This window comes from Eriocheir sinensis, chromosome 21, assembly GCF_024679095.1.
Source record: "Eriocheir sinensis breed Jianghai 21 chromosome 21, ASM2467909v1, whole genome shotgun sequence".
NCBI lineage: Eukaryota > Metazoa > Arthropoda > Malacostraca > Decapoda > Varunidae > Eriocheir > Eriocheir sinensis.
In genome coordinates, this window is record NC_066529.1 from 2,951,501 (window position 1) to 2,972,646 (window position 21,146).

The window sequence follows — 21,146 nt, forward strand, 5'->3', positions numbered from 1 at the left end:
GCAGATACATGTCAAATGTCAGGCTCGTCAGGTCACAGTGCACCTGGGTTTCCGCAGTGTGGAATGACCGTAGTAGACTCATTTTTAGTTCAACTGTGAGACAATCAGCATTGCTAATCAAAGCTATTGCTGAAACCTATTTACATATGAGGTGTTGCTTGGGTTTTAAAGGGTGGGAAAATTTCCAGAAAATAGAAACTTTGTAAAGTTTCCAGGAATTTTCAGACCCCTGGAATTTGGGGAATTTTCAGATTTTTCACACATGTATTTGTATTAATAAACAAACCAATTTTGAATAAAATAATTATTAATTAAAAAAATTTAAGCATCAAAAACTGCATTTCCAATAGTTAAGTTTAAGGAACTTTCAAACACTTGATAATTAGACACCTGGCTGGATGCCAGAAGACCATGGAATGCACGGTGTTGGCATATTGGCAGAATGCTGAGGGACGGATACTCTGAAGTCAGTATCGTCCCGTGTAACTGCAGCTTCAGCAGGTGGCTGCAAATCCTCATGAGCAGTAGATGGGCAAGCACCTAGCCTGGGTGAGATGGCCTGCTGCTATATTTATTTAGTGTTTTTTTTATCGTACAACATCGGATGTTAAAATGGTCAGTGATGTACAATATAAAAATAGCAATGAATAAGTATAACAGGCTACCTCGCTTTATACACCAGCTATATATTATAGCCAACTCTTTAAAAAAAAATTCACACACACACACACACACACACACCGTAGCTCAATCGGGGGGGGGGAGGGAAGATTGCTCCCTCTTGCACGAGGGAGCACGGGCCATTACCAAAGGCGACCCGTAGCAGGGAGCCGACAGACCGACTCTATCGATCGCCAAGTCGGTCTGTCAATAATGGTGTTAGCATCGAAAATTGCCCTCGATGCGCGTGTTTGTAAGGTCGTGTGGTGGGTAAAAAACCATTACTCCGAGACACTGGGCTAGGGTGACATCCCCCCCCCCCCCAATGTTTTCTATATCAGCCAACAAATACCCCTAAAAGTTAATGTTTTTAAAAAAAATTTACTCCGCGCCCTTCAACTCATGAACCTATGATGCCCTCTAGGCTCTAGCGGCGTCTAGCCCCACAAAAGTCTGCCAAAATTACGGACCTGAAGACGGCCAGCACCCCCCCCCCCCCAACACACACACACACACACACACACACACACACACACACACGCCCCCCCAACGCACACAGACCCACCCCAACCACCACCACCAGGACTACCCCTACCACCACGCCCTGCACCTCCAACACGGCCCCCCCTCCTCCCAACGCCCTGCCCCACCATCACTGCCCCCCTCCCAAAGCCCCCCCCCCCCACACATGGATAATAATCAAGTGGGTTTTTAGGGTCTTTCTGCATCAGGAGGGTCACTACATGCCCACTCAACCAAGGTACTGCGAGATGTTAAACACACTGTCTTCTGATGAGTACGTGCTAACGAAATCAGTCTTTTTAATCGTTATATTATTACTAACCTGAGTGAAGTGACCTGGAGAAAAGTATAGGACACCCTCTGCTCCGTGCACGTCTCTCCTCTGTGCTGTCTGGGGAAGAGCTGGTAATGGAAATGGCTGCAGAGGTTCGAGGAGGTGAAATGAACCCGTTGTTGCGGAGTCAAAGCTTCGAACACATTTTCATTCCATGTAATCACCATATCTTTATATCTCAAAGTTCCTATTAAGGTTGAATCTTTCGTCTAATACAAATAGCTAATTATTCTCATTTTTGCTGTTTTATAATTGAAGAGAAGCTTTTTATTGAAACTATAGCCTATTAAAAGGTTCATTATCTCGTTCAAAGGAAAAAAAAAACGAAATTCGTGGTAAGAAAAACAGGCAAGACAACATACTTAATATATTGTCGATGCATGGTACATACAATACCTCACTAGGAAGGATTTTTAGGACAACTCTTCAACATACGGGGCCAGTTTTACAGTCCAATTAAGTTTGTAAGCTCCCCAACCAAACAGAAAATACCACGAAAATTCCTTGCAGCTCTCGTGTTAATTTGGCGTTGATATAAGAAATAGGAGGTGGAAATTTTAGGAACCTACACGGGAAATCTCTTTATATTAGTCTCTGGATTGATTTGATTGATTGATAGTTTATTGTTTCAGGTATACAACAAAGGAGAAGGGAGGAACATGCCACCCCAACTCCCAAGCAGGACATAATGTGATTAGTCTCTGGTGTTGAGTAGAAATGACGGGTAATCGTGGAGAATATATAGTTTGGTTTGAGGGACTTACAATGACCCTGTGTCGGACTGTCGAACTCGCCTAATATCTCGTCACTAGGAAGGTTTTTAATCAAGGGAAACTCTTCAACATACGGTCAAATACACTACCAATTAACACACACGTGACTTCCTAAACGCAACACGCCACCATTACAAGGACACTTCTTCACAGTGTAACATTCACAGGGACACCGAATACTCATATTACAACAAAGACACAGCCAATAATTAACTGGACTATAACATGGGGCTCGAACAATCACCGTAGTGGCAATTAATCAACGACAAGACCGTTCAACAAGGGTGTGTATAGATGTTTATCGGTACGGCCACTCCGGCAAACAACTTGTACCTAAATCGCATTCCTCTTAGAAGTCTAGTTACCCTACTTCCTCCAAGGGTCATGACTAGGTCTTTATAATGCCACATGGTCTATAGCAGTGGGCATTTGTATAGTAACTTCTCTACGTCGTTTTACTTATAGACCTGGGGTGGACCATTGGGGTGGATGTTGTCTATGGCTTTAGGTGTGGGTAGCTTAGTTCACCTTAGGCAGGCCAGTTTGATTAAGTAGGGGAGCCAGGGAGAGCTAAGAATAAAATAAATAAATAAAAAGACTATTTCCAACCAAAGTTGCCCTAGTGATGACGCGCGCCAGCTCTCAAGAAACTTTGGGTGTGGGTACTTAGTTCACCTTAGCTAGGCAAGTTTGATTAATTAAGGGAACCAGGGAGAGCTAAGAATAAACTAAATAAATAAAAAAAAGACTCCAACCAATGCTGCCCTAGTGATGAGGCGCACCAGCTCTCAAAAGGCGTACTATGGAATCTTTTATATATAATGAGGGGGATGATTAGTCACCGTATTACTGGTTTTACATAATTAGGGGAACCAGGGAGGGCTAAAAATAAACTAAATAAATAAAAAGACTATTTCCAACCAAAGCTGCCCTAGTGATGACGTGCGCCAGCTCTCAAAAGGCGTACTATGGAATCTTTTCTATATAATGAGGGGGGTGATCAGACACCGTATCATTGGTTCTACGTAATTACCGAATTCAGACTTGGAAACCCCACAGTAAAGGCGTGACATAAGTATACGCCATCAAGCAACATTCTTAAGTAACAACAAAGATTAGAGGTGTAGGATTCTGAAATGCAACCCATGGAATAGTGTGGCATCAGATTTTAGCGAATTAAGGTTATTAAGTTGCCATGGGCGGCTTCGCAAAACTGTTTTTCTTCTCCTGGGTGTTTCATGGTAGGAAGAAATGATGACAAGCCTACATGATTACTATGATTATTCATGATTAGGTTCAAAATGTGACAGACAAAACTTGAGTAGCTACCTACATTTTCTTTATGCCGTACTGTGCCTATTAAATATATCCTGTCGTTAAGTGCTTCCTTTGGCTTTCCTTTTCGTCATTAAAGTTTACTGCTGGATGTCGGCATTACGTGAAGGTTACCTGATTTACTCATTAAGTCATCTACCTACCTTGTAAAGATATATAATTCTTGAATCTTGAGATTTCATCAAAATTATATTTACTATAAGCTATCTTTTGATTGATAAGCTTACCCATAAACTAGTATTTATATGATTGGAATATACATTTATATACAATTAGTTTAACAAAATATATATCTGAGTCAACTTTTTTTATGAATCTGAAATGTATAATACCTAAATGAAAAATAAATGCTATATTTAACTATAATCATATACATTATGCATATACTACACTGCAGTTATCCAGTAGGCAAGATATACTGACTTCAATGTAATTTCAAGGCAGGAATTAGGCTGCAAAGATCTTTATAATAGCTCATGAGTGTGAGCTGAAAGTACATTTGTGAATGTAATGGAATATCTTTTGTGCATATTTCAAATTACATTGTTGGAATTTACAGAATTACAATGACAGGAAGGAGTTTGAGTGATCAATCTGAATACCATGTTGGAGCTTTGTACACACTCTATAGTCTGCAACTGTTTGAGAGTCAACTAAGACATGAAACAAGACAGAATACCTACACAACTTGTATAATATCTCTCATCAATACTTGTAATGAATATCTTATCAGTACAACAAGATTGTGGGCATCTGACAGTCACTGCCTCACTAACAAACCCTTCCACTCATGGGTACAATTTGCCCTGTGATGCAATGTGTCACAGCAAAGTTTCGGGCAAATGTCACTTCAGAGGGTAGAGAGAACAGTTGTGTTGATCTGTTCATTGCAATGTTTGATGTAAGTTGCATATGTATATAGCTACAGACAGACATGGAACACTGGTACAACACATATTTCATGCTTAATGACTGAATGTATCATGTTCTGATTTATATCATCTATACACATGTTACTTTGTTTCATAAAACTCTTAGGTTTGAGTTATTTTCCTCCATCTTGTGATGCATATTCAACATATTGCCCTTAATTAGTCTATTCTTCACATTGACAGAGATTACTGTCAAAAACATTAAAAATTCTTCATTAACTTCATACCCGTTTCAAAGGATATGAATCCATTTTTTTCTGGTCACCAAGAACTCTTCCGTCACTGTGTTGCATGTGATTCATAAAGAAGCAGCATGTATCAAAGGCAATAATATGGAAGATGTGTGTTAATGCTTGAAAACCACTGACTGATGGGTGTTCCAGTTGTAAACACTTTTGGAAGACTTGAATGCATATTAGAATTTGAGGTTTATCAATGGAAATGAATGTAATGGCTAATCATGGAAGCACACATTTAATCTATGGATTGGGCTCATGGATATATTTATGGTAATACTCTCTGAGGTCAGTCCTTCTTTATACCAGAAAGGCAGAAATAGTGGATGCATACGAGAGACAGCTTGCTGAAACAATAGGGATGTTTTGCCATAACTAAGTCCAGTTGCCTGAGTGAATGCTTTCCCTGAGCACAAAACTTCAGCCTGATCAATTATTTTTTCTATAGTGTTATTTTCTCAATTTTTAACAACTATTTTCCTATCCATAAGACAAAGCATTTCTGGGGGAAGGACACACACAGTAATAAGTTTTACATCAACAAGATCAACAATTCTCTATCTCCTCACAAGCACTCTACCATTCTACTGTACACTGAGATGATAAATTGCTCAATACACAAACGTTATCGGTGAAAAAAAAATCTTGACATTTTGTCCGTTGGCACCTTCCTCTTGGATCTACATTGACCTCATTTTAGACTACATTTTAAGGAATTCACACCCATTACCAAAATAAATCAATATATGTGCTGATTTAACAACATCGTGCTGCACAGTTTCAAAGGCACACCCGCTGGACAAATGCTAAGTAGAATTATACAACATGATTCAAAATATAGGAGAATCGACTTGTCTCTGTTTGCTCGGCTTATGAAAATAGATAGTAGATGAATGTTTTCTGAAAATTACCTAAATTGATAGTAAATCCTGCAAAAGAGAGAGAGAGAGAGAGAGAGAGAGAGAGAGAGAGAGAGAGAGAGAGAGAGAGAGAGAGAGAGAGAGAGAGAGAGAGAGAGAGAGAGAGAGAGAGAGAGAGAGAGAGAGAGAGAGAGAGAGAGAGAGAGAGAGAGAGAAAATTACTTAATTGCACTTGACCACTTTCCTGTATATCTGAGAAAACACTGCATATTTTTTTCAGTGAGCTGAATGAGAATATTCAGTATAAAATGTTGTATTCTGACTTACCTTTTCTCTTTACAGTTTTAGCTCTTTAGGAATCTGCAACATAATTTCAATACCACAGCTCACCTCTCTTCAAGCTTTTCAGGAGACAGCTCTGCTTCTTGACTCTCTCCCGTGTCTTAGGCTCACCATGTCAGAGGCTTCTCATGAATATAATCACTATGGTATTTTAATATGGAGGAGTGATCTCAAGCTATTTAAGACGGGATACTGTGGATATTTGCTATTGCTATTACTTATTTTTGTTATTCTTATTATTTTGTTTGTTCATGCTCCATTACTGGGTACTGTATATGTTTCATTTTCATATTTAAGCAATCTACTATTGTGATGTAGACCATTTCATTAAGATTTATTTTTTATACAACTATAATTTAAAGAATACTGAATTAATTTTTACTGTTAGGAAGTCTGTCAAGGCCAATATAATGTGGAGACAAGATGAAGGTGACAATCACATCAATACCGACACAGTGTTTGTCATTGCTCACCAAGAACTGTTAGGACTCTTCCATTTCTTTTTGCTTTAGTTACATGGCACAACAGTGAGTCACAATAACTATGACAAAGATGAACACTGATCACACTCTACAGCACACTATAAGGTTATGCTCCTCATGTTCCGTCACCACAACACTGGGGTGGAGCCGCTGCACCTGTAGAGTGTGGTTGTCAGTTCTTGAGCGTCATTCCAATTGCTGCTCATATCAGGAACAAGAAATCCTACTTACTCAAGAAAAATGAGCTGAGGTAGAATGGTGGGGTCCCATGCCTTTATATTGTTAAGGAATGATAGGTAAGTATGCTACCCATGCCCTTATATAGAAATGAAGAAATGCCAAAATAATGAACATTCATCAGTTTTAATTTTGCAATAGTTCATGTTCATACCTCACTCTTCCACAGTAGTAATGTTTTCCTGATGTGTGCAATGATTGGACTGGTGCATAAAAACTGGATAACACATTCTATGCATGAACTGGAAAAGAACAACAACAATTTCTATTGAACTGTCTATTCACTTTAAGAATTTTCATACATACCAAAAAACTGAAATATGCATTCACTCAGGCCCAATGTGCTTCTGTCTAAACAATGGTCCCAACTATGTATAAACAGTCAAACAACACCTATCAAGATTCAGGACCCGTCCTCTGTCTGCCGATCTGCCATGAATGTGTGAGTCGAAACATATAAAAATAAATAAAATCAATAGGTACTACGCACTCTTAGCAATGTAACAATGGATGATGCCTGAGGGTCCTGAATGCTGAAGGTGTTGCTGTGCATGATCCCGCTGCCACACAATGATTATCATGGAGCTCACTCCAGGTAGAGATGTGCTGAGTCTTGGCTCCACATTTGTTGAGTTTCAGTGATTGAAAAGTAAGATCACCATTATTGTTACTTTGATGATACATCTGTTGGGATTTTTTACTTTATTTCAAGATTTTTGTTTTATTCATTCATATACTATGGATACTGCAAGGTAAAATTTCATCTTGAAAATACAAAAGAAAGTCAACAACAATCTGCAATGATTGCTTCGTATGATTGATACCTTGCAATGTTTCATTCAAGTATTAGTTCATTTTTTTGGAGCTTTTCACCTTTCATCTACTATGAATATATAAAAATAATCCATTATTTTGAATAACAAACTGGCATTATAATACAAATATTTCTCTAGTGATAACTTCCCACTGGTGAAGGCATAAAGTATCCTACTTTTCCAGTGCACGTAAATGTTCATAATGTTATTCATTCATGACACTTGACCGTTTCAGATCTATATGCTTGAAGTTCTCTGTGAGCTAAATGCATTGTAAACATACTGAACAAATACAAACTTATATTTAGGACCAATGAACCACTATAACATAAACTCTAAACAGGTTGTAAATGGAGATACAGTAAACAAATTTCATAAAATTAAATGCTGTACAGTATGCATATTACTGTGATGACACAAGCTCTTCTCAGCCTGCCAAAACTGTTGTCTAAGTAGAAGTAGCATGAGCTGTACTGATGAACTCCCCTGCAGAATTCATTTCCATTGTCAGCTTTAAAAGCATTTACATATATATATATATATATATATATATATATATATATATATATATATATATATATATATATATATATATATATATATATATATATATATATATTCAGCTAGTAAATTTAAATATATAAATAGACGTCCTAAATGCTTACAAACCCTTAACACGGCTGCCCTCCAGACAAGTGCACACAAAAGAGCAAATATCACAGTAAACCTACAATTTATCTAAAACAGTTCCATACTCAACAAAACCTGTCTTTGTTTATCAGCACTGTCATAAACAATAATTTTATGCAATTTTTACAATAGAGAACTTAATAACTTGCTTTCCCTAGACACTCCAGCCTGAGTCACAGAGAACCTAAACCTGCCAACGATGGGCCCCTCGTGGGGCGGCCAGACCATCACGCTGACAGCCGACAGAAAACTGATGATTTACGACAAGTTCCATCTTCATCCTACCAGCTGCTTCAAAGCTTTTGTCATATATAAGCCAGTCTGAATATTCTCAATTCAGGAACATGGAAATACTGACTCCATATGATAAGCTTCAACCAGCTTTGACCAAGAGTAGCCATTAGTGAGAGTAGGCACTCCTCACGGTAGGCTATCATGATAGGCACTACCACCTGGGCTCAATGAAGCATTGCAGTCAGGATAGAAGAACCACAACTAAATTCCTAAAGTAAATGATTTTACACAAGCATTACTGTTCTCATCATATCTCATATTTCTTAAGAGTGCCAATGTTTGGAATAGACTGGATTTCTTAGTTTAATTTTTACACATTTGGCATATTTGTAGCACACATGTAACTATCCTGCCTTTCTGTCTCTTCCTGTTGAGGGTTTCAACAGTTTAGGTGATCTACACTTGATTGTTGTCTTCCCTGTGGCGGCTGTCCAGCTTACAGTTTGGCAGCCTTCTCGGGTTGGCACACCATCATGACCTTCTGAAGGAATATGTTGTTCTTGCCTGAAGAGGAGTTCAGAGAAATTAGTCACAGAACCTTGGCTTTTTTACTTGCATCATTATTATCTTCACATAAACAATTTAATTTTTAGTGCAAATCAAGGAATTTATATTCGTTTTATGTGATGAATTTTTAACGATACTAAATCTTCATGAAACATTCATGACATTTAAGAGTAGCTTAAAGTAAATCATATAATAAGGTGAGGTGCTGTGAAAACAAAACCAATAAACAAAATCTGAATATGGCTTAACAAAAGGGTGCAACCATTATGAGGTGAGAGATTCATTATACCTATGACTTCTGTGGACGAACAACCATCATTGTCTTCTGGAGTTTTGTTGTCATGTTGGCTGAGGAAGACAGGCAAACACATGATTGTCACAATGCCACAAGCAAGCAAACTGCTCACAGTAAGGCAAGCAGAGGACACATCACACTGCTTTACATAATTACATAAAAACAAAATTATAGATCCACACAGGACAATAAGGGAGTACCGTGACAGTTAGGAGCAATGGTACGCAGCATTAGACACAAAATGTCAAATACTTAATAATAAGACTCCAAAACTTATGCATGCAAAATGGATTTAAAGTATTTATAAAGCAAATTATGCCCATTTATAAAGAGAAAAACTGTATATGTATGTGTGCGCATATATATATATATATATATATATATATATATATATATATATATATATATATATATATATATATATATATATATATATATATATATATATATATATATATATATATATATATATATATATATATATACTCAATTTCAAAATTTAATTTTACATTGATTCAAATAAATCAGTCTTTTAGCAAGAAACCAGATCCCAGCAGTACTGAAAGGTGTAGTTCCAGTGGTAGCAAAGTAAGGAGGCAAAAATGAAACTGAGAGGCCTGAACTGGATATACAAATAAAAGTTGCAAAAATGAGAGAATAAGATAATAATTCCAACAAGATCAATAAACATGTAGCAAATTTAGGTGCAGATTCATGCAAATATCAGAAGCAGTTGGCTGTAACTATCACTGCTACCTACATGTCACTCCCACTTATACAACATCTCAATAACTTTTCCTTTCTGCAGGCACCACCACCATCGTTTTCTGTAATACTTGAGTAATCACCTCTGACAGGTTGAAAGAAGAAATGAGAAAATAATAAGAAGCCATACAGTAGTCAGCATCCCAGGAAAATCAAACTGCTACTGTACAACATCAACTGGGTGGATGCCTTTGTACTTAATGCACCTAAGATATGTACTACTACCACATCTTCCTCTGGTTGTGTTTTTATAATGGTAAAGTATAGAAGAATTTTGGAGGTATAATAAAAGTCCATTAATCTAAACAGCATCCGACCCACATGTTTGAAATGGCAGATTCTTTTAGCTAGTGAATGGCGGCCCAAGTCACCATCCTGCCTTCTGGAATTCACTCTTAGAATATTTGGACGATAGGAATTATAATTAATGGACTTTTACTGAATAAAAATATATTTCAATATATAATAACATATGTATGTATGTATGTATGTATGTATGTATGTATGTATGTGTGAATGTATGTATGTATGTATATGTGTGAATGTATGTTTGTATGTATATGTGTGAATGTATGTATGTATGTATAATGGTTTTATAAGTAATAATAAATGATCAAATGGAAATATTCAAAAAGTTTTTGATGAATAAAGGAAGTAAATATTGATAGTTTTCTGATTAATGACATGAATTTTTAATTTCATGGTCATACTGGAGGGAAGAAGGTCAAGTACATGATGGCACACGTCTGATAAACATTGACTCTCCTGGAGGTCATCAATTTTCTGTGTGCCACCTTCCTTTGGAGTTTATCCTCTATTCTGGCTTCTGCCAATGATGGTGCCCTTGTTTGAGAGTAACCAAGTGCTTCTGTTACTGGGCAAAGATGTGCCTGCTTGGTGGTGTTGTTATGGGGGGAGGTGAACCTAATTATGCAGAACTGTTCTTTGCTACACACAAGATCTGTATCCATTATGGAAATATTACCAAACTCCCAAAGCTGAAAGCTATATGATCAAGCTTCCCTTTATTATTTATATTTGCTCAACCTGTGGAACAATTTAATGTTATGAACAATAAGCAGTTATTGCATTTTGTTATACAGTACATGAAAATAAAACTGGTATCTTCCCATTCCAGTGCAACAATCAGTGATGTATTAAAACAACCACTGAAGATACACTAATGTGGGTTTAAATTAATAAGTGTATTAAATCTGAGGCCACAAATGTATGAGCAAGTGGAACTTTACAAATTTCCCAACATTGTGAGGACACGCAGAGTCAGGCTCACAGCACAAGGGGTCAAGCAAGTGTTAGCGCCTCAACACAGGCAGGTCTGGTAGACAGACTTGGAAGTCAAAGGATATCAATTTACAGGCCATGATATGCTTGTGAACACCGTCACATACACAAACCAATGTGTGGAGCTTCTTGAACTAAATTATAAAGATATTTTTTAAGAGAAATAATTCAAAATACAAATCAACATGCATAAATATGAGTATAAATATAAACATATGCATAAATATTAATATTTATGCATAATAAGATTATGAGAATTTTTTTGTTTAAAGTAAGATTTTCAAGCAAGAACTGTGTCGAATTCTTCTTGAATTTTCAGTTCTTTGCTCTCATTTTGAAATACTGATAAAGATATTCTAGAACTAAAATGAAATGCAATTCAATCTGATTTGAAGTAGGAAACAAGATTTTCAAGAAGCTACACTCTGCAGCACAAAGTGACGCTGAGGATACTTACTCAGGATATTCTGGATCCACATGGGTTTCCTGAGCTTGATGAAGAGCAGGTAGACGGGGATGCCAGTGGAGATGATGCCCACCCCAATGCCTGGTGAAGGGAGGTGGTGTGTGAGGCAGCTCAGGTGACAATGTACATGATAGCAACACATTATAATGAAACTTGGCAATACATTCAGAATACAATGGCTAAAAATATATACAAACATATATTTTGGCAAATTGGTAAAGTGAAAGTCAAGTGATTTGGTAAAGTGGAAGTCAACATCTCACTAGAAATACAATACTTGAAGTAGCATAAAAAATCACACACTTTTTAATAATATTAAATGATAATAGGATAATCAAATAAAAAAAAATTGCAACCTTTATGAAACATCAATAAGTTCATATGTGCCGTACCTGTTTCAATGGGAGCAGCATACATGGGCACGATGGTGATGAAGATGGTGGCGATGATGTAGATGACAGGCCAGACAAGATTCACCTTGATGGGGCGAGGCAGCTCAGGGGCCTTCCAGCGCAGCCAAGGCACACACAGGACAGCCAGTCCAATGGATATCTATGAGAGAGATTAAGTGACTGAGTGTAGGTATATCTCACGGCCCCATTACAACCTAAGGTCATGTGGTGCTAATGAGCTAAAGAATATTCTGCAACACATCCATTCCATCCCTAGCCAATTATAGGCAGATGAATGGACTTATTTATCCTTATATGAAGAGTCATGGGTCTTTCTTATTATTTAGGAATGTTTACGTTTTCCTTTGTGGGTGAAGACTCCCCAAGAGACGAGACACAACTCCTACTCTGCCAATGGGTTTCCTCTTCTCCCATTTCTTCCCTGAGTCTCCCACCCCCTGAAGAGCAAGGCATCCATCTGGCAGCCCTGACAGAAGCGACAATGCCCAGGTTTGACTTGTGAGTTGGAGCTGATAAGTAAGATGAGACTGACCTACTTTTCTCCTGAATTTCCTTCTCTTTCATTTCATTCTCCAAAACCTACTTTGTGAAGAGCAGCTTATTCAAGTGGCAAATCTACACATGAGATGGGGTCCAAGTCTACCTGGTGAGTTAGATCTACCACTGAGACAAGGTGCAACTTCTACTTTACCATCATGTTTTCTACTCCTTTGCTTCCACTAGTCATCTGTATATCTATTCCCTGCAGAGCAACTTTTCCAGGTGGCAAACCCAACATAGGAAATGATGCCCAAGTGTAGCTAGTGAGTTAGAACTATCCCAAGAGATGACATTACTCTTAGTCCATCCCTGAGTTTCCATTTCTTTCAGTTCCTTTCCCTGTATCTCCCATCGTTGCGTGACTTACCCAGGTGGCAAACACAGGCTAGGAAATGATGCCCAAGTGTAGCTAGTGAGTGTAGCTAGTGAGTCAGAACTATCCCAAGAGATGACATTACTCTTAGTCCATCCCTGAGTTTCTATTCATTCTGTTCCTTTCCCTGTGTCTCCCATCGCTGTGTGACTTACCAAGGTGACAAACACAAGCTAGGAAATGATGCCAAAGTGTAGCTAGTGAGTTAAAACTATCCCAAGAGATGACAGTGCTCTTAGTCCATCCTCGAGTTTCCATTTCCTTCTGTTCCTTTCCCTGTATCTCCCATCGCTGTGTGACTTACCCAGGTGGCAAACCCGACGTAGGAGATGAGGCCAGAGATGTTGCTGGAGCCGAGGTAAATAAGGCTGAGGAAGGACATGAAGAGTACGGCCGGGGCGGGGGTCATGCGCTTCACCTGGATCATGGTCAGGATCTCCGGCATCTGGCCCTCCATGGCACCAGCGTAGAACAGCCTAGAGAGGGGGTTATCAGGTGTTACTGGGCGAGGCAGCGGTGAAATATCCTTTTGTATTACATGAAAAGCAAAACAGGGACTTGGGAAGACACTGATTGACACCTATTGAGATTCCTTTACTGTCTTGGCTATATATTTTTTGTTATTTATGTTATGCAAACAAAAGAAGAAAAAAAAAGGCATGTTAGGTAGAACATTGATAGACACTTAACTGACTTTTGTTAACAGATAATGATAGTTAGTTTTATATCTACATGTGATAAAGAGAAAGCTTTTTGAAAACTTGATGAAAAACAATGTATATTAGTTTACTGCTAACTCAAGACTCTTTACATTTTAACTCTTTGTGCAAGTAAAGCTGTATGATATTAGTTAGTGAGGCAGGCAGACAAACAATCATAAAAAAATACAATTCAATGCAGTGCAGAAAGCAGTGCATACAAGGACAGATGCAGCAAAGATAGAAGTAAATAACTGCTCAATAAAGAAGAGAAGGTGCATCAATAAAATCAATAACAGGACAGATACAAACAAGATACAGGTAAATAATGCCCAATAAATAAGGTGCATCATGGAAAGTAAAGAATTTCACAAGATGTATCAACACTGGTGCCTTTGAGCAGCAGCAGCAGCAGCAGCAGTGACTCCACAGGCCACCAAAGTGAGCAACACACACACACATACACACACACACACTTGAACACACACTCACAAACACAGAAGCACAATAACAACGTCAATAAAGTAATAAGCAAAAGATGTCAGGCTGAGACACTTGGCCTTAAACTTACCATAGAAATACCAATTAACAATGATCATTTGCCTTGACTTACAGCATAACAATTGTACTAGAGTTGATATAAACCTCATCACCTAACACTGGCCATTGCTATGATTTGATACTTTACACACAGTGCTTCCAACATATGTTTCCATGTGGAAGATTATGTAAATTCTACTGTTTTCTAAAAGATACTGTATTCCACAGATGCATGCGAACATCTATAGGTGCGATAGATGAATGCATTAAAAGTTAATCATGAGTTTTGATTAAGAAAACATTTATTTTACATGCAAGCACATCTGTGAACAATACATTAACTTTTAAACACTACTGTGAACTACAGGCGAGGAAAGTTCTTTTCTCAATATAAAATATTCATTAGATATCTGAAGAGTTTTGACCTGTGAGCAATATGACACAGCCTTGACCTATGGTGGTGCAGAAGTATGAGTACAGATTGGTAAGGAAAGCTGGCAGGACAATACAAGTAAGGAATTATTATTTACAAGAAAGCAAGAGGCATTGTAGTCACATTTGAAGGATATATTGTTGCACAAAGGACCTGAGAAATATCCATACAAGGAGAACTATTATGGGTTTAATGTCACCTAATGGCACTGTTACTAATTTGAATGATGGTACCTACTACTACTAATAATCTTTGGACGATAGATTTGTCTCAGAAGTGATAAAAAGAGGCAGTCACTAACAGGCCTTCTGATACATGTTCATCTTCACTACCTGCCCCTGAACCTGCAGAGGGTTTTAGACACCTGTCTAAACAGATGGAGGAGAACTAAACTAACTACCAAGGATTTTAAACATATTGCAATGCTCTGGAATAGACAGGAATTAGTGCACATACTCAACAGGGCACTCCCGCTCTAAACAATATTCTGTGGAGCTTCAAACAGGTGCATGTTTTAGTGCTCAGTGAACTACTAATTTCATATCAAATTTCAATGCATTGTCTTTCATCTTGAATTATTTAGTAAGAAGTTAAATAAAAGAAAACTTGGATTTCTTGAAATGTTCTAATTGAAAATAAATCCTCAGAAACATTGTCAATGGGGAGCTAGGGTGAAGAATGAAGCAGCATGAGCTCAAGAATTACAGCCTTCCGTGGTTTAGTCGGTAATAAACACGTATTCTGAAAGATTTTCTGGGAAGTGTCATCAAACCATGTCATGAGAATCACTACCTTGACTATTTAGATCTTTAAGTCACAAGAATCTATGCAGCAGTCTTCTTGGTCCGAGAGTGGCAACACAGCTGTGCATATATGTGTGGCTGAATGTCAGTATGTCCATGATGTGGTCTCTTGAGAGGAATAAATGTTGTCTTATGTAGAGTAAGAAAAACTATGAACAAAAAGAATGAAAGAAGAAAATAAAGAAAATCAATATTTGTAGGTAAGAAATGTTTGGTCTAATCTAAAATACAATAAACGCTAGTTAGTGTATAAAAGAAGGGTGAAAATCCTTGAACAAGAAAAAAACAACAAGTGCTTGTAGTATTGGAGTGCGGGACTGGGTACTGTGCAGTGCTTTACATGCTGATGCGGTGAGTGTGTGGTGTGGGGGGGAGGCTGGGGCCAACAGAAGTCTATACAGGCATATTTACTTTTCAATGAAACTGATGACTCACACAAAATACAGTGAACTCTACAGTATGTTGCTCACTCCTCAAAGCTTCTCCAGAAGGAATTACAAATAATATTTCATATGATGCTGTACTTTTCCATTAACTGATTACATACAGATATATTTCTCCTCTGGAAAGAGTGGAATAAAAACACAGCAGCAAAGAAAGGTGTTGGTGCAGAAGAAAAGCCGTGAACTCAAGCTATGCACTGGAGTCTAGACCAGCTCCTGCCCTTTCTTTACTGAGTGGCTTGTGAGTGAAGCAAAGTTTCACTGTAGTTTTATTTTAATCATATTTTAGTTCCTTATGCATCATGTACAAAAAGATCACATCAAGTAATCATTCCATGAAGCACTGTATATCTCAGATCAAAAGCTGAGTCATCATATATATTCAGGTGTACTTTCTCACCAATGACCAAAACATGTTGGCACAAGCCTCCTGCCTCCCACAAGCAGACATGTCAGAAACTCCAACACTTACTGCCCAGGATCACCTTGGGAGCTGCCCTGCCCGGCCCAGATGCTGTGCTGTGTCTGCACAATAATGAGACACACCACACTTCTGGATCCAGTATTTAGACAACTGCCAATAATGTCTGGGCACTTAAAAATAATGCACACATTTTTTGAGGTTTGCACATGGATGGTCATTATATGGAAAGCATGAGGTGATAAGCTGTGCCCCACACTTTCCATATACCACAGCTGAGGTGAGGTGACAGGCTTACACCCCAAACAGGACTCACATTAATACTCCTACACACTTTAAGTATTTACTAAACGGTAGAAAAAAATGTTAGAACTGCATTACTTAACTGAAAACAATGACCCCCGAGGAACTTCATGACACAAGGCCTTAAAAAAATTGATTACTAATAAAAAAAATCTTCATAATGTTGGTAATTAAAAAGATTGCCAAGGTTGTATGTTCTTTGAGGAAAAATCTAGTCAACCACTACTCTGATTTCTTTTTCAACAGTCTACAAGTACTCCCTCTTTGCCTTTTTGTGCTTGGTCTACCATGTTACTAATATCTAGACCTGTCCTGCTTAAGCCTGCCCTCCCCACCCCAGCCACACCACCTCTCGAGTTGATCCGAGGGAGCCGTGAGGCTTCCTGGGTTACCTCGAAGATGTGAAGAGGATGCCATTCACGGATCCAAACGTGGAGAGAGCCACGAATATTGGGATGAGGAATTCCACGGGTCGGTATAGTCGATCAGCAAAACTCTGCAAGACCAACGACCAGGCCGATGAACGATTTGACTCAAAGGAGCGACAAGGGATAAATTCGGGGCACTGGAGGTTAGGATGGGGTGAAGGAGAGGGTGTTTTCCAGCATGCCTCCATTTTCTGGTTGAGGCAGCCAAGACTCTGGCAGGCTGCACACACAGCTGCTTGGTGATGACTGGTCTCATTGAGGCTGTCTTAGTAAGCGCCAATTACGTACTTATGCAATTGGTTTCAATCATAAAATAAATCATATCTAAAATAAAATCATAGTCAGCAGATGCCCACTTACGTCACTAGTGTACACATCCACAACAAGTTCATCCTACATGGTACAGGTGGAGCCTCGCTAGAAAACAAAATTGAGGGTCCTCTTGGCATGCCACGCTAAACATAAATAGTTACTCTCTACCAAAGTAGGCAGCTGCTGACCATCATAGTAAATAAAAGCGTATAAAAATCAAGAGTTAGGCTTTAGCTTCCAATCATGTGCAGTGGTAATCAAGTCATCCCTGCGATAATCACATTCTTTGATTTCTGCCACGCAATCACTGTGGCAAGCTGGCAAACCTGGAGGCGCTGAAACAGACACAGTTTAGCATCACATTGAGAGGGAAGTTTGTACCTGGATGACGTCAGCAGGACACCGTTGACCGCCCCGAAGGTGGAGCAGGCGACGAAAAAGGGCATAATCCAAGCCATGTAACCGTACAATCTATTTGCAAAGGTCTGTGAAAACAAAGGTGAGTCAGGGGGAGGAGCAGGGCGTGGGGGTGGTGGTAGTGCTTTAGTGGGGCAGTCCTCGGGGGCCAGCCACAGCAGCAGCCACAACCACGTCCGTGTGACTGAAATGGGTGAGCCAGACTTTGTGGCTCCTCATGGTAACAAAAGATTAACACCAACACAGCAGCCCAGTAATGAAACTAATGATGATGACAAAACTACACTTGTAAGACCAAACAGTAAATGGAAGAAGAGAACTTTCTCCTTTCTTAATTGAGGGAACAATGAGGAAATCGTCTGGCCACACAGCTGAGGTTAAAACTGGTGTTGGGAAAAGTAGGGAGTTTTTAAGGCAAGGGGATTGTTAGGGAGGAAAATAGGGTGAAATATGAAAGAACTTGGGTGAGGTCAAAACTAGTGTTGGGAAAAGTAAGGAGTTTTTAAGGCAAGGGGATTGTTAGGGAGGAAAATTGGGTGAAATATGAAAGAACTTGGGTGAGGTCAAAACTAGTGTTGGGAAAAGTAAGGAGTTTTTAAGGCAAGGGGATTGTTAGGGAGGAAAATTGGGTGAAATATGAAAGAACTTGGGTGAGGTCAAAACTAGTGTTGGGAAAAGTAAGGAGTTTTTAAGGCAAGGGGATTGTTAGGGAGGAAAATTGGGTGAAATATGAAAGAACTTGGGTGAGGTCAAAACTAGTGTTGGGAAAAGTAGGGAGTTTTTAAGGCAAGGGGATGTTAGGGAGGAAAATTGGGTGAAATATGAAAGAACTTGGGTGAGGTCAAAACTAGTGTTGGGAAAAGTAAGGAGTTTTTAAGGCAAGGGGATTGTTAGGGAGGAAAATTGGGTGAAATATGAAAGAACTTGGGTGAGGTCAAAACTAGTGTTGGGAAAAGTAAGGAGTTTTTAAGGCAAGGGGATTGTTAGGGAGGAAAATTGGGTGAAATATGAAAGAACTTGGGTGAGGTCAAAACTAGTGTTGGGAAAAGTAAGGAGTTTTTAAGGCAAGGGGATTGTTAGGGAGGAAAATAGGGTGAAATATGAAAGAACTTGGCTGAGGTCAAAACTAGTGTTGGGAAAAGTAAGGAGTTTTTAAGGCAAGGGGATTGTTAGGGAGGAAAATTGGGTGAAATATGAAAGAACTTGGGTGAGGTCAAAACTAGTGTTGGGAAAAGTAAGGAGTTTTTAAGGCAAGGGGATTGTTAGGGAGGAAAATTGGGTGAAATATGAAAGAACTTGGGTGAGGTCAAAACTAGTGTTGAGTGAGAGGAATGCATTTAAGGGATACACTATATAAACTGTCTGATGCTGTAACCCTAGTAAATATAAATGCTTAGAGAATGAAGATACTGATGAGAATATTATGCCATGAAAGTGGAATAAAATGGATAGGCTATATATGAAATTAATTATGTAGTATGGTATGGATAACTCAAATTCACAACCATTCTCTCTCTCTCTCTCTCTCTCTCTCTCTCTCTCTCTCTCTAAAAGGGGTAATCATGGTAGCAGTAAGCTAGTCATCATCAAGTTAAGTGTTAAACCACATCACGTCTGTACTGTTCTTTTCTGAGAGGCGAGACCGTCAGAATTTAACATGCAATAGCCTAATTTCCTCTCATTTACAGTTTTAATATGGTGGGTTACTAAGCGGATAATATACCACTGAGAGAGAGAGAGAGAGAGAGAGAGAGAGAGAGAGAGAGAGAGAGAGAGAGAGAGAGAACAATGATATAACACGACTCCTTTCTCTCTGCCCCCCCACACACACACACACACACACACACACACACACATAACCTTGCCACTGGGATGATCCAAGTCAGGAAATTGCATCCCTTAAAACGGATTCTGTGATCTTGTCGTTGGAAGGAGACTGAGGGGCAGGAAACTGAGCTTGGATGACACAAAACCCATTATAATTCTCTTTTCCTCTCTCTTTCTCAATCGTGGAGAGAGAGAGAGAGAGAGAGAGAGAGAGAGAGAGAGAGCAGGATAAAAACACTCCGGTCACTACCACCCAAGTTTCAATTCCTTTAAACTTTGGTGGCCATGCTCTCTCTCTCTCTCAACAACGCAGCATCCCTCAGAACAGCCTCGTCACGTCTCACACCCTCGCCACACATCTTGAATCTCCCTCTGTGACGCTTCCTTGCATCAATCTTAATCTCTCTGCATCGCCTTGATCTTTCGTCCTTACCCTCCCTAACTTTCACGGTGACCCCTCACTCCACCCTCCTCCCCTTTCCTTTCCCTATCCTTCCTCCTCATTCCTTTCCCTATCCTTCCTCCCCTTTCCTTTCCCTGTCCCTCTTCTCCTTTCCTTTCTCTATCCTTCCTTCCCTTTCCTTTCCCTGCCCCTCCTCTCCTTTCTTTTCTCTATCCTTCCTTCCCTTTCCTTTCCCTGCCCTTTCTCCCCTTTCCTTTCCCTATCCTTCCTCCCGTTTCCTTTCCCTGCCCCTCCTCCCCTTTCCTTTCCCTATCCTTCCTCCCCTTTCCTTTCCCTGCCCCTCCTCTCCTTTCCTTTCCCTCATCCACCCTTCGTCCTTCATCTTCACCCCTCTCTTCCTTTTCCCTTTCCTTTCCCTCGCCCACCCTTTTCCTATCCCTCCTCCCCTTTCCTTTCCCTCACCCACCCTTCACCCTTCACATCTCCCTATCTTCACTACCTCCCTTCTACTTATTTTTTACACACTACCTTTCTTTTAACTCATGGACCAGACAGTGACTTCGCTAATGCTCTTTTCCTCCTTTCCTCACCACTACACTACCCCCCCCCACCCCCCCTGAACTTGTACATATGAAGACATCACCAAAAGGAACTATTAGCATAATAAACGCAGACGCACGCTGAGATACGACGCATAAACACCACCATGAAGCCGTGGCCACATGGGAAGGAGTGTGAGGCAAGAAGACTCCGCCAGACCACGATGAGAAGGCAAGAAAGAATAGGCGTCTTCACAAGTCTTCTGTTTCATGCTAATCGTCAATCTCGTCATTTTCTGCCTGGCTTTAGTATCGTAAGACAGGAGCATCGTGGTGCGAGACAAGATTTCGACAGGCCGTGATGAAGATAAAAAGGAATAGGCGTCTACGCAGTTCTTCCGTTTCA

General features: G+C 39.4%; 1 protein-coding gene and 1 long non-coding RNA gene across 8 annotated transcripts in view; one reads left to right on the forward strand and one right to left on the reverse strand.

The window, feature by feature from the left end:
- The window catches only part of LOC127001518 (large neutral amino acids transporter small subunit 1-like), a 140,674-nt gene that overhangs the window by 5,627 nt on the left and 113,901 nt on the right, over positions 1-21,146 (reverse strand). Inside the window, exons 6-11 of one of the 4 annotated variants that reach the window (XM_050866123.1) lie at positions 17,207-17,310; positions 13,478-13,649; positions 12,240-12,399; positions 11,839-11,928; positions 2,965-9,016; positions 1,505-2,817 (exon numbers count right to left, since the gene is read on the reverse strand). In XM_050866123.1, the coding sequence (XP_050722080.1) occupies positions 8,949-9,016; positions 11,839-11,928; positions 12,240-12,399; positions 13,478-13,649; positions 17,207-17,310 (594 nt within the window). In that variant the 3' untranslated portion in view covers positions 1,505-2,817; positions 2,965-8,948. Of the gene's footprint in view, positions 1-1,504; positions 9,017-9,308; positions 9,368-11,838; positions 11,929-12,239; positions 12,400-13,477; positions 13,650-17,206; positions 17,311-17,935; positions 18,040-21,146 lie in introns of all 4 variants that reach the window. The other 3 variants (XM_050866124.1, XM_050866121.1, XM_050866122.1) reach the window with 3 other exon arrangements.
- On the forward strand, positions 18,046-19,767 carry LOC127001519 (uncharacterized). 4 transcript variants are annotated; one of them, XR_007755316.1, is made up of 3 exons: positions 18,046-18,347; positions 18,441-19,090; positions 19,184-19,767. It is a non-coding gene; the product is annotated as an uncharacterized LOC127001519 (long non-coding RNA). The 4 variants fall into 4 exon arrangements; XR_007755319.1 differs by having other exon boundaries at positions 19,277-19,767; XR_007755315.1 differs by having other exon boundaries at positions 18,441-18,997; positions 19,091-19,767.